General features: G+C 46.6%; 5 protein-coding genes across 5 annotated transcripts; 2 read left to right on the top strand and 3 right to left on the bottom strand.

The window, feature by feature from the left end:
• Positions 1–3,820: 3,820 nt before the first annotated feature.
• Positions 3,821–6,816, bottom strand: JR316_0008754 (uncharacterized protein; the record flags this gene model as incomplete). The annotated part of the gene is given in 9 exon segments (XM_047894467.1): positions 3,821–4,548; positions 4,605–5,511; positions 5,525–5,764; positions 5,836–5,904; positions 5,964–6,032; positions 6,090–6,224; positions 6,281–6,354; positions 6,414–6,563; positions 6,744–6,816. 9 exon segments carry the CDS (start codon positions 6,814–6,816, stop codon positions 3,821–3,823), a joined length of 2,445 nt encoding a protein of 814 aa, XP_047745926.1.
• A 211-nt stretch (positions 6,817–7,027) lies between these two features.
• Positions 7,028–7,966, top strand: JR316_0008753 (uncharacterized protein; the record flags this gene model as incomplete). Its single annotated transcript, XM_047894466.1, has 6 exons — positions 7,028–7,049; positions 7,109–7,165; positions 7,215–7,332; positions 7,388–7,581; positions 7,635–7,704; positions 7,756–7,966. 6 exons carry the CDS (start codon positions 7,028–7,030, stop codon positions 7,964–7,966), a joined length of 672 nt encoding a protein of 223 aa, XP_047745925.1.
• Positions 7,967–8,010: 44 nt separating this feature from the next.
• Positions 8,011–8,949, bottom strand: JR316_0008752 (uncharacterized protein; the record flags this gene model as incomplete). Its single annotated transcript, XM_047894465.1, has 5 exons — positions 8,011–8,438; positions 8,495–8,527; positions 8,600–8,709; positions 8,764–8,823; positions 8,879–8,949. 5 exons carry the CDS (start codon positions 8,947–8,949, stop codon positions 8,011–8,013), a joined length of 702 nt encoding a protein of 233 aa, XP_047745924.1.
• A 1,344-nt stretch (positions 8,950–10,293) lies between these two features.
• JR316_0008751 (uncharacterized protein) lies at positions 10,294–10,804 on the top strand (the record flags this gene model as incomplete). Its single annotated transcript, XM_047894464.1, has 2 exons — positions 10,294–10,374; positions 10,430–10,804. The coding sequence occupies 2 exons, from the start codon at positions 10,294–10,296 to the stop codon at positions 10,802–10,804; spliced, it is 456 nt and encodes a 151-aa protein (XP_047745923.1).
• Positions 10,805–10,841: 37 nt separating this feature from the next.
• On the bottom strand, positions 10,842–12,136 carry JR316_0008750 (uncharacterized protein; the record flags this gene model as incomplete). Its single annotated transcript, XM_047894463.1, has 6 exons — positions 10,842–11,168; positions 11,219–11,313; positions 11,379–11,745; positions 11,795–11,923; positions 11,987–12,049; positions 12,098–12,136. 6 exons carry the CDS (start codon positions 12,134–12,136, stop codon positions 10,842–10,844), a joined length of 1,020 nt encoding a protein of 339 aa, XP_047745922.1.
• Positions 12,137–12,502: the final 366 nt, after the last annotated feature.

Below are 12,502 nucleotides of genomic sequence, written 5' to 3'. Positions count from 1 at the left end.
CTGGAGTAAAAGACACACACAGCCGAAAAATATTGTTTCTGAAGGCCGTGGGTAACCGGTAAACCCTGATGTACTGTCATTGTTAATATCAATACAGGGCCCAGGAAGCAGATACGCTGCCTTGGTTAGCGAGAGGTTCTCACCACTCTGCCCTCATATGCTTGGGATTAGACCCCTGCAAGTGCTTCTTCCCAGGGAAAAACAGAAGAGAGGCATTTATTTATTTAAAGATAGTTACACGAGGGTACGTATTCTACAGCCTGATTGGCTATACGCGATAGATATTTTTGATATGACGTCACTCCTTTTATTTGGTATTTGGGCGCCTAAGCTTAAGTGTTAATGAGCATCGAGCGCATTGGAAGCAACACTCTTTCAAGTTTTTAACGGGCTGTTACATCTATATGCACATATTGATATTTAATGAAGAAACCACTTGCTATTATCATTTGCTTCATTTCAGTGGCGGCGTGAGTAACACGTGTGCGTGTGTTTGTGTGTATGCAAAGCCTGTTGTGAGTCACAACTGGTAGATGACCGAATTCTGGTTCGTCCGTGATTCCACCGACAATGGCTGGAACTGAGTCATACGTTAACTCATTCTGTATAAATTTGTTTCCTGGGAAAAGCAAAACGCGTACCAAGTATGTCAATTGCTGTCCCCGTTTTATAACATCCTCGGCCACCGAGCTAGATGCAGAGATCCGGGAGCGTATGAGGAATATCCCAAGTTAAATGTAGAGATGGCGCAGTAAGATAAGTAAGCGACTTCTGTTGTTCTTTTCTTATCCATCATGTTGCAGATTATCTGATTAAGGGTGTATCACTCCGTGGAATCAGGCCTCACACTCCGTTAGAATATGTGATATACACTTTTTCGGTACTGAGGTCTAATTTATGACTTGACTGAATAGATAGCCTTTTTCCCATCTACCAAACTCATATTTAGAATACCCACAACTCCCTTTGCATGATAACTCCCCTTTGCAGTCAGAGAAGGTCAGAGAGAGTCAGAGCGTCCGGGTATACCGGTCCGGATACACTGTTTCCCGTTTCTTTTTACAGAACGAGCAAATCCTAAAAATCCTTACGTGTCCAATGGTAAATGGCCATGTGGCTTTCTTTGAAGGGATTGGAATTCGATTGGGGATTTGGAGGGACTCCCAGGCATTAGGATCGCCATGTCATGTTTCCCAGATCACCCCGATGGCGTACGAATTATGACTGTAATCAAATCCTATCTGTGACGCAATACTAATGTAATCTTGTTTTTCAGGAGGATCCCCCGCAAATCGGCCATATAGAAATACGGTATAATGTACCTTACAGTCCTCATAGATGTAGACCCTACATGCCTGCTAACCATGAACCGTACATTCCATCTTCCTAAAACAGTCATCAAGACCTAAATATCTTGCTCACGGCAAACATAATTTATCACTCAAATGTCCGCACCTACCGCATTTCCAATTTAATCTGCTGAAACATTCTATGATAAGCTTGTTGATCCACTCCCGGGCTGCTGTATGGCATGGAATGGGCCTCATTACATGTGGGCTCAATAAATGTTGTCATAGTTTGATATCAAGCAAGACAACACTGCCATGGTCTCGGAAGGTTAAAATTTCTGGGCACAGCCGAAATTGCTGAGGACGACCCTAGATGTTACGTGCACCCGAAGTCAGGTCAGGGACTCGAACTGTGGTGAGCTCGAGAATTTGGTGAGGGACTCACAATGTTTCGTGCACCAGAATATGTGTGAGAGACACGAAATGTGTCGCGCAGTGGAATTTGTGAGAGGACGCTGTGAGGGATGCCCCTGAGTTTGTGTGAGGGAATCGAAATGTGGTGAGTGCCAGAATTTGTGTGAAGGACTCACAATGTTTTGTGCACCGGGATTTGTGTGAGGGACGCGAAATGTGGGGAGTTCCAGAATCTGTATGAGGGACTCGAAATGTGTCACGCAGCGGAATTTGTATGAGGGACTCGAAAAGAGCGGAGTGCCAGAATTTGTGCGAGGGACTCGAAATGTGGTGAGCGCCAGAATTTGTGTGAGGGATGCACCTGAGTTAGTGTGAGAGCTGTGAAATGTGGTGAGCGCCAGAATGTGTGTGAAGGACTCACAATGTTTCGTGCACCGGAATTTGTGTGAGAGCCGCGAAATGTGGTGAGCGCGAGAATTTGGTGAGGGACTCACAATGTTTCGTGCACCAGAATATGTGTGAGAGACACGAAATGTGTTGTGCAGTGGAATTTGTGAGGGGACGCTGTGAGGGATGCCCCTGAGTTTGTGTGAGGGAATTGAAATGTGGTGAGTGCCAGAATTTGTGTGAAGGACTCACAATGTTTCGTGCACCGGGATTTGTGTGAGGGACGCGAAATGTGGGGAGTTCCAGAATCTGTATGAGGGACTCGAAATGTGTCACGCAGCGGAATTTGTATGAGGGACTCGAAAAGAGCGGAGTGCCAGAATTTGTGCGAGGGACTCGAAATGTGGTGAGCGCCAGAATTTGTGTGAGGGATGCACCTGAGTTAGTGTGAGAGCTGTGAAATGTGGTGAGCGCCAGAATGTGTGTGAAGGACTCACAATGTTTCGTGCACCGGAATTTGTGTGAGAGCCGCGAAATGTGGTGAGCGCGAGAATTTGGTGAGGGACTCACAATGTTTCGTGCACCAGAATATGTGTGAGAGACACGAAATGTGTTGTGCAGTGGAATTTGTGAGGGGACGCTGTGAGGGATGCCCCTGAGTTTGTGTGAGGGAATTGAAATGTGGTGAGTGCCAGAATTTGTGTGAAGGACTCACAATGTTTCGTGCACCGGGATTTGTGTGAGGGACGTGAAATGTGGGGAGTTCCAGAGTCTGTGTGAGGGGACTCGAAATGTGTCACGCAGCGGAATTTGTATGAGGGACTCGAAAAGAGCGGAGTGCCAGAATTTGTGCAAGGGACTCGAAATGTGGTGAGCACCAGAATTTGTGTGAGGGATGCACCTGAGTTAGTGTGAGAGCTGTGAAATGTGGTGAGCGCCAGAATGTGTGTGAAGGACTCACAATGTTTCGTGCACCGGAATTTGTGTGAGAGCCGCGAAATGTGGTGAGCGCGAGAATTTGGTGAGGGACTCACAATCTTTCGTGCGCCAGGATTTGGTGTTGGAGTCACAATTCTTCGTACACCGGAATTTGTGTGAGAGACACGAAATGTGTCCCGTAGCGGAATATGTCCAACAATTACTGGATTTTTCAACTATTACAGGTAACAATTTCACGTGTCCCTCCATGCATGGTAAGCTAATTCCTACATTTCGTCGTCGGCATCGTATCCTTCGTCGAAGGAGTCCTCAAATTCTCCATATTGCGCGACGCGGTAGGCTGTCAATGGCCTGGAACCGTGGTGGTGAGGCGGTACGAATGTCCCGGATAGTGAAACAAAATGCCGCGTTACCGGCTGGCATTTGCCGATGGACTTCATCAAATTCAGATGAAATACAGAAATGAAGAGAGAACGGTCGTGTGGCTAAACTCAGGCATATGCCAGAAATCTCTCCTAACCTCGAAAATGTGGCATACACCATATAACTTGGTTAACCACAGAATGTGGCATGAGACAATATTTGAGTGTCCAGCTAAACTCCTGCATATGGCATAATATACAATACAGATTATAAATGTTGCGTGTACCACATTATCGTCAACACATAAAATTTTGCATGTGGCAAAAAGCCAGTATCTTATTGTCGTCTACTTGGTCTATACAGTACAAGTTTACTTCGAATGCCAATAAATTTCCTCACTACAAATTTCAACTCTATATAAAAGCTAATTACTGGGACATAGCGCTCGACTCTCCAGCCTGACCTTGCTTTGTTGCTGCCTCAGCCGCCTCCCGTCTCATCCTTTCCAGCTCTGCTTCTCTCTGCGGAAAAATTATCCTCATTTCAATTCCCGTCTTCTCTTCCCACTTCTTCGCAAGCCTGGTGATACTCAAATCCAACAATCTCACCTCTCGTTCAAACTTGCGAATGTCTCTGGGTCGGTTAGGGTCGTAGATGTCGTCCGCTGTGAGCAAAGACTGTTCTTTGAATACTTTGATCAGGAAGGATCGATGCCGCGGCTCAAAGACATCCCCTTTCATGGGTTCCTCTAACCCCTGTAGCGATGGAAGTGGCGATGAAATGGTTAGAGTCTTCCAAAAGTAAAACTCCAGCAAGACATCGTCAATCAAGCATCCGCATGACATATAACCTGTTTCCCTCAGGGGCGTTGCTGCATCCTCGACTCGGTATCGATATACGGGTTTCTTAGGGACTCCCCGAACTCTGTAAAGGCCTGGTCCGTTGTCGAAAAATTTGGTTTTCGGGTACCTTTTATGGAAACGGCAGATGAGATTACCATGCGAGGTCATGTGAATGGCGATAGCCACGCGTCTTGATTCGAAGCACTTCTCAGGAAGTAGAGATTGGACATGACGAAGTGATCGACGATATTTTGGACGGAAATCCTGCAAGTTTCCTGTCTTCTCAAAGCGGGCAATAGAGCGCACAATATCATCTACAATGCAGTAAATCAGTCAAAGAAAAATCTAATCAACAAGAGAGGCAGCTTACCACAATATTCAACCCGCTGAATTGGTGTCATAGCTGCCCAATTGGCCTCCTCCTTCATATCTTCCTCACAATCCCACTCATCGACCCTAAACTCTTGAAGGCCCGTCGCATTTGCCTCCTCCTCCTCCTTCAGCTCATCGCTGTAAACAACCTCCAGCATGAGACGCTGAGCCTTGGTCCTCTTCCTGCCAATAGTGGGATCGAATTTGGTGCTCGATTTGCGCTTTGAGGACTTGCTACCCTCCCCATCACCTTCAAATGACCCCTCAGACAACGACGATTCATCATCATCCCCAGACCCGTTTTCTGTGGTGTTAGCCCTGCTAAATGCCTTGTCGCCGCCGGAAGATTTCGTAATTCTAGCCTGTCTAGAAGCCTTGGCAAACTTTGACCGAATGGTTGTTCCCTTTGAAGCTTTCTTGGACTTGGAGGATGCCAGTTGCTGAAGCTCTAGCTTGACGGCATCGATCTCTGCCATGAGAAGATTTCTCTTCCGCTGATACTCAGGAAGATCTGCCACTGTCAGCCTCGAGAACTCCGCCTCGCCCTCATCTCGCTGCTTGTCGAGGATCTCTTTCCTCTTGAGGAGATGTTTGCGTCGTTCGTTGGCAGTAAAGGATCGTTCTCCTTCAGCAATAATGTTTTGTATTTCGCTGACTCTTTTCTCAACAGCGTAAATAGCAGCATAGCCCGAGTCAATCTCTCTCAGCTTCAAACGTATCTCGTCCATTGTGCGCTGTGCTGGCGCACACAGTTCTTCTTCTAGTGTGTGAATCTTCTGTAAGAGACCTGAACTCTCTGCGGTGCACTGGTCTAACTCCTTCTGAAGGTTTGGAGGAATGGGGAACATGGTTGACCCACCCACAATCTGGATTCCAAATGAGTCCATGTTCGTCACAATACAGTCCTGTAAAACTCACATTCAAAATTGGTGCTTCTCCATTTGAACCCAACGCTTCTCGCCTCCCGGAATCAATTTGAATTGGACGTGCGTCGCCGGATATGAGATCCTGGTGAGGTGGCGTTGCTGCATTAACAACTCCAGCCGGGAATCCAGATATCTCGATAGTCATCTCATGGCGAATAGACGTGTCGGCTGACTGGGACGGTAGCGAGAGCGCTTTCAAAACCGGATCGATGTTGGCATCATCAACGGTGGACTACGTGATTGGTGAGTAAAATATTTAGTTCATTCATTGTCCATGGAAAATATAACACCGTAATGACTGACCTTGATAGCAGATTCCGTCACTGGGCCTTTGTACACCACACTGTTGGTAGGCGCACAAGGTTCGTCATCCTAAAGCAAATCAGCAGTTAGTGAGTGGCCTAATGCATATTAACATAGCGATTACCGACCTTTCTGGGAGGGCCGGTCACTGGCTCTTTCTCCGCTGGCATAGTTTCCTCGACTTGATTTTCATCGATCTGAATGAGAAAATTTGTCGCATTAGTAGCATATCCACAAGTACAATAATGACTTACAATTGTACGATCCCATGTCTTAGGTTGTAAAATAGTAGCTGGGGCTCCCGTAGTTTGTTCCACAGGCGCAAGAGGAACCTTGGAGATAGTGGATGCAACTATAGCAGCTAAATAACTGGTCGCTGAGCTGGTTGACTAAGGGCAATAAATGAGGCAATAAGGAACACTTTTTCATACAAAAACTAGCATACCATGAAGCCTGCGGTTGTTTCCAGATTTGAAACGCTGTCGAGAGTCTCTTGATTGATCTCTTTACTTTTGCGATCTTGATATAGACAACAAGGTTAGTTGATTCATTGGTGAATTATACATAGTGGGACCTACCTTTGAGAAGAGCGGTCAATGATTCTTTGGCGTCCTTGAACTCCTTATGAATGTCCTCCCAATTTGCAGGGCGATTCTCCCTGCGTTTCTTGTGAATGCGATGCCAGGCGGCAGTCGCTGTCTCCAGCCTAATATTGGCAGCTGCGATAGCTAAAAATAACAGTTAAGTAGGCCAATCCGTACAGCGAAACAATTCAAAAACACACCAAGGTCCCCCTCCATAAATTCTGGCTGCACGACGTAAAGAAAATTCTGGCTGCGCGACGTAAAGATTGATGCTAGCGGAAGTTCGCAAAGTTTCTGAAGCAATTCGGAATGTGAAATTCTTACCTTCTATCGCTGGACTACTTCGGATGGTCTCGACTCCAAGACAATGTTGAGCGATGCATCGGATGCCATGCATTTTGCAAACCTTCATCGGACCTCAAGGCGTATGGACATCTGTGCCCGCTTTGGTTCCCATCAGAAGATCCACAAATTATCCCCGTTTGGACGACCGAATGGGTCATCATTGCTGAACCACAGGAACTTAAAGGATACATCGTTGGCGGCGTCAGCCAGGAGCACTCTTTCCCTTACAACTTCGCTTTCTTGAATTCCCCAACCCTTGACTTATGTCTCAGCTTGCGAAAAACAGTACGTGGGAGGCATGATAGCTGGCAAATTAACTGACTTATTCATCTGTTCTGATCCAGGGTGTACATGTTTCTCGCTCGCTGCGATGGAAAAACAACTTTCTGTCTTGAACTCAGGTAAGCTCACTACATGCTTCAAAAGATCTATATACTGACGGTGTTGTAGATTGCACCTGTCATGTTGCTGGAACAACATGCTTACGTCCCGGACACTTTCTCCCCCCCGAGGTGGAACGCTGGTACAGTGTGGTAGTTGGTCGCCGCCCTGGCCCAGTTCAAGGACGGTACGTACATACTCATTGTGTCTATCCAGTTATGCTTATAAAACATTGTTCTTAGGGCTGCCGCACTTGATAATTACACCGGAATCTCTGGTGGTCATGCACTGTTTTGCCCATCGGAATTGATTGCTAAAGCCCATTTCTATTCGGCGTTGGAGCGTGGGGAGGTGGTAGAGGTTGTTCCCCCGGTTCGTACCGTGCTAAATCGTGAAGATGTATCCACCTGTACTGGATTTCGTCCTGAAGATCCATGTACGTGCAATCTGCTGCTCTCCACCGCTTCAATGACTGATTTTGTGGCATAGCAACTCCTGAGGTTGGAACATGGACCCTAGTCATTGTTGGTCGGGAGCCAGGCATCTTTTCTTCGACGTAGTAAGTTGAAATCAAACCTTTATCTCAAACAGAACCTTACCTATTGTTTAGTCGCCCCCAAGGCAGCATTGTGCATCTCAACATCCAAGGGATTCGTGGTTCCCAAACCAAAGCCCTCCCAACTAGGACCGACGCCGTTAACAAGTTTCTACAGCTTGTGGATGCTGGTGAGGTGGTTAGGGTCTCCGGTGACAGCAATTTGCGCATTGCGCATACACCTGAGACGTATCTCGAGCTTTGTAGATACTGCCAGAACATGTAAATTGGTCGCTACTTCATACTGAATCAAGTCAATCACATTGGTGTCTACACTGTATCCATGAGTGTGTGATATACTACTTGTAGATGACCTCGTTTTGCTACAATCTCGCGAACCTGAAGAAATATTTCAAACCATTCGGGCTCACTGGGAGGTGTCTCTTGCAGAAGATTGCAATTCAGCTCGTCTGCCTCTTGTAGGAAACCTTGAAGCTGTCGGCATCGCTCTTCCAATCTACTGCCTTTAAATCGTCGAGGGTATTTCCACCCTGAGTGAATGGTCCATCGTTGTTTCAGGGCCTTGGAGAAATCTTCGTATTCTTGAATACCTTTCTCGAAAGCCTCCTCGGCCTTCTTTGCTCGATCCAGACGCTCCAATTTCATCAGCTTTTCATGCATCAAGTCGTCGAACTCTTGTGATGCATAATATTCCTGGGATGTATAATACCCCTCAGGCCTTGGCTGGTCGGGGTTTTCTTCACAGTGGTCAGGACCAGATGTAAATCACGATTGAATATAAAGTACGGCTCACCAAGTTCAGTTTGTGTGGATTGATCCACAGATACTGCCGTAGCAGTATACATAGCTATTCAATATATATATATATGCTGCCCCAAACTTGATAGTTGAGACTTACTGGCACTGTCCCGTTGAGGTTGTTCTACCCTAGACTCTGAAATAATAACGTCCTCGCTATCAACCTCCAGGGTGTTTGCTATTTCGGCCTCTTCTTGCCTCAGTAATTTCCTGTGCTCACTTAGTTAGATTTTATGTTCTATACGGCTGATTAGAAGCTCTGACTCTTGCTGCCTGCGAAGACGATTTCGGACCGCATTCTTTGCATTGATTTTCTGCCGATTTCTAAGGGTAAAGCAATCAATAAAGGTCAGAGAACCAAAGCAATTGAGAGACCTACTTCTGCAAATATCTCTGCTGTTTGGTCAACCCATCCGGACCAACTCGGCAGGAGCTGGCTGATCCTTCCATGAGAGAAGCAGGAAGATTGTGTAAGTAAGGGTGAGGTCAAGTGGCAGGGTGTGATTTATGGCCAGGTTGCGAATTATTCTAATTAGGCGCTCGCTTGCAATACAGCAAATTGACGCCAGTTTGATTTCAAGCCGTGGCCTTGTCGCTTTGCACGGGCTATATCCCTGGATAATTCTCATTTTATGATATAGGTAAACATAAAAAGGAATTGGTACATTTCATATGTATTACATTGGCACAGACAACAAAAATACTGTACAAACTGGTAGCAGGTATGCGACCTTACAGCATGTATGCGACCTCACAGAACAAGTTCTTAGTATACGACCTGGTTTGTGACTATCAAACAGGACAAATTCTTAGTATGCGACCCGGTTTGTGACTATCGAATGATGTACTTACCTGAAGCACAAGTTGGTGGTCACATTCATCATGTATACGACCGGCCCTGGTGGACACGTATTTGCCGCCTATATTGGAACGTGACGCACAGACCATGTCTGACATAACCTGACGGCTTGAACACCGCGTGATGGGCTGGACCCTTCTAGACCCGTACCAAGGCCAGGCTATTTCCGACAATGCCAGTGATTGTTCCCGGGATTGTGGCACAATTGGTTAACTTTGTCAAAAAATAGCACTCAGGTGTATCAATGCACACCACTAAGATTGTACCATACAAACGTCTACTAGCTTGAGATAGCCTTTCAGTCAGAGTAGAGGGAATACCAGGCCACCTTGAAGCTGAGTTTCAGCTTGCCAAGCTGCTCATTAAGGCTGATTAACTGGCTTCTTCTCGCTTATGAATTCGGGTGTTTGGCCCATATGCCCGCAGGAATGCAACATGTCTTCGGGTGCATTGCAATTAGAGTTTTTCCGCAGCATGGCCGCCGACACACGCTTTGACATCATAGAAAGCTCCTTATAGTCATTGTGGGACCACCTTTTATTGATGTCAGTTCCAAAGGTGATATCTGTGGTTATAGTATACTTCATAGCTTTGAGACTAATTCCAAACCCAGTGCGCTGGTAGGGTCAAGTCTATGTATTTGTTAAGCGCCCCGCCATGAGGTTTTGTGGGCTTATTGCCTTAGTGTGAGTGCCCAGCTTGTGTCATATGAGTGCAAATTGCAAATAGATGAATGTGCCGACTCATCATGCATGATTGTGACTGCACTGGGATGGCCATGTGGGACCTGGTGGCTAGGACAAGAAGGTACCGAGCAATCATTGACACAGGATATTCCAAACAACATAAAAAGGGACATCTGGGGGAGCCCAAGGAACGACAGTGCAGCATATTACTCCCCAGCTACCCAAGAAATTTGAATCACAGCCTTTCGCATGGAACTCTGCGCTAATCCTGACTGTCGAAGGGACGAATGCGTTCAACGTTCAACCATCAATATCCACGTATTCTCATCAGTAAGTAATGAATGCTCTGTCCGTTCCTATCAATATCCATTAATGAACTGTTCAGCTTACACCTCGCCTACCATTTATGTGGTACATCCGAGCAAAAAATGGCCACTTTGTATATGGAGATGATTCTCATCTCTGTCATTTGACCCGGGCGTCCGAGGTTCCACTTCTTCGGGCTGTCAGACTGGGAGCCAAGAGGTTTGATTGGAAAGAATTCGATGCATTTGCACCGATTGAGCCGGAGGATTTTGACCATTACATGATCTTCAAATGTGCCGACGTCCCCGACTCCAGTTGCTATATGATCGAACATTTTCTCCGTAGACTGCACAACAATCTCGATGACGGGCCTGATCCCGAGGAGGAGGGGGACGAGGACGAGGATGAGACCGATGATGAAAACAGGGATGATTCGCTGATTGATTCTGATTAATGGTATATGGCTATGAAATAGTGTACGACTGGCTATGTTAAAGAAGGCCGTGGATACGCTGATAACGCTTCAACTGTTTATCTAACTCTTTCTGAGTCTGAGCCGCTTTCTCCAATGATTGCGCCATTTGCTGTGCGTCAAGACGAGATTGATCAAGTTGGCGTTGGAGGTCCGCATTTTCCTGAGTGCGGGCCTGAATCAAATTACGAGTGATACTGGAAAACTGAGTCCCAATATTTCCTACCTGCTCTGCAGCATCTCGACGAAGGCGTGGTGAGGCATAACTGATGGCGGGAGATCGAGCTGTCGAGTGCTGGGCACCGATAAAAAGCCAACACGAAGTTTGTCTAGACAAGTCCTCGCACTAAAAACAATCAGTTTAGAATGTTTTTACAGCAGTTTAAAAAACCCAACCTTCTCGACAATCGAGTTGATTGTACTCGTAAACCTCCGTACAGCCCGAGTATTGTCGGCAATAGGTGAAGGTAGCGCATGGCCGCGCACAATTTCTGGAGCCAAAGATCGGATTTCAGAGACAACCAGTGTGATTTTTAAGAATGACCAGACCACTCACGATAGATTTCCGATCCACGGTAAGCTCCTTCAACAAAGCCGTTGTATGGGTCTCTGGCACTGGTGCGGCGCGCTTGACGAGAAGATGAGGCGGACGCTGATGAGAGGCTCGCACTGGTGGTACTTCCCGTGCGAGCAGATAGTTGGGCAAGATGCGATGAGGTGAGCACACCCATGTTGCCAGAACGTGCTGATGCGGGGGTGGGAGTGGCAACGACACTGTGTGATGCGGGTGTGCTCGCGGATGCAAAGATGTCAGGAGTGGAAGGGCCTGCATTGTTGAATGCCAGTGAGGTAGAGGGGCCAGGCCCGACATTGCTGTTGGAACTGTCTGAGCTGGACTCATTGTCCGAATCATCCTCAAGTTCCTGCGACGCCATAAGCAAATAATAGGACAGTATCTAAAGAAAAACTCACATTTAATGCAGCTTGACGCGCCAGATACTCCTTTCCGCGCTTGGTATGCTCGCATTGGGCTCGAAGAGGCCTCCCAGGACACTTCTGGCACTTCTGGGCCTGACGTTGGGGCTCAATAGGTGTTGACGTCTATACCCAGCGAGCACTGTATTCAGAGCAGTGGCAGAGCATGCATCTAGGAGATGAACATACTGTCTTCCGTTTGGAGGCACGAGGTGGTGTTCTAGAGGCTGCAGCGGCATTGGAAAATTGTTTCTGTCATATCTGTTAGCATGAACATTATAGACAGTCAGTAGAAACTACCTTTCTCTTGGTAATGAGACTAGACTCTTTGCGACCCATTGTATGAGAAGGAAGGAGAGTGGGGAACACACCGTAGAATTTCGGAATGGAACAACCTTAAATAATACGCCAAAATGATCTTATGGAAGGATTTTCTGCCCCATGTCTAACCTTGTACTCTGCCGGATTTGTTGATCTGCTAAAAAAACTTCGGATGATATCGTCTTTCTGACCAGGAAGTGAAAATGAGGTCACAAACATACTTTCAAGCGCTGGCCAAGCATATAAAATAGCTCACACGCAACATCTTAGGGGCTGGATAACCATATGAAAATGGTTCACAGGCAACATTGTAAGTGCTGGACAAGGATATCAAAACTGCGCTCACAGCCATAATTTAAGTGTGCTGTAGGTCGCACACGCTAT

Source organism: Psilocybe cubensis, chromosome 8, assembly GCF_017499595.1.
Source record: "Psilocybe cubensis strain MGC-MH-2018 chromosome 8, whole genome shotgun sequence".
NCBI classification, from domain to species: domain Eukaryota; kingdom Fungi; phylum Basidiomycota; class Agaricomycetes; order Agaricales; family Agrocybaceae; genus Psilocybe; species Psilocybe cubensis.
The sequence above is the reverse complement of the archived record's forward strand: the minus strand, read 5'-3'. Positions and strand labels throughout refer to the sequence as shown.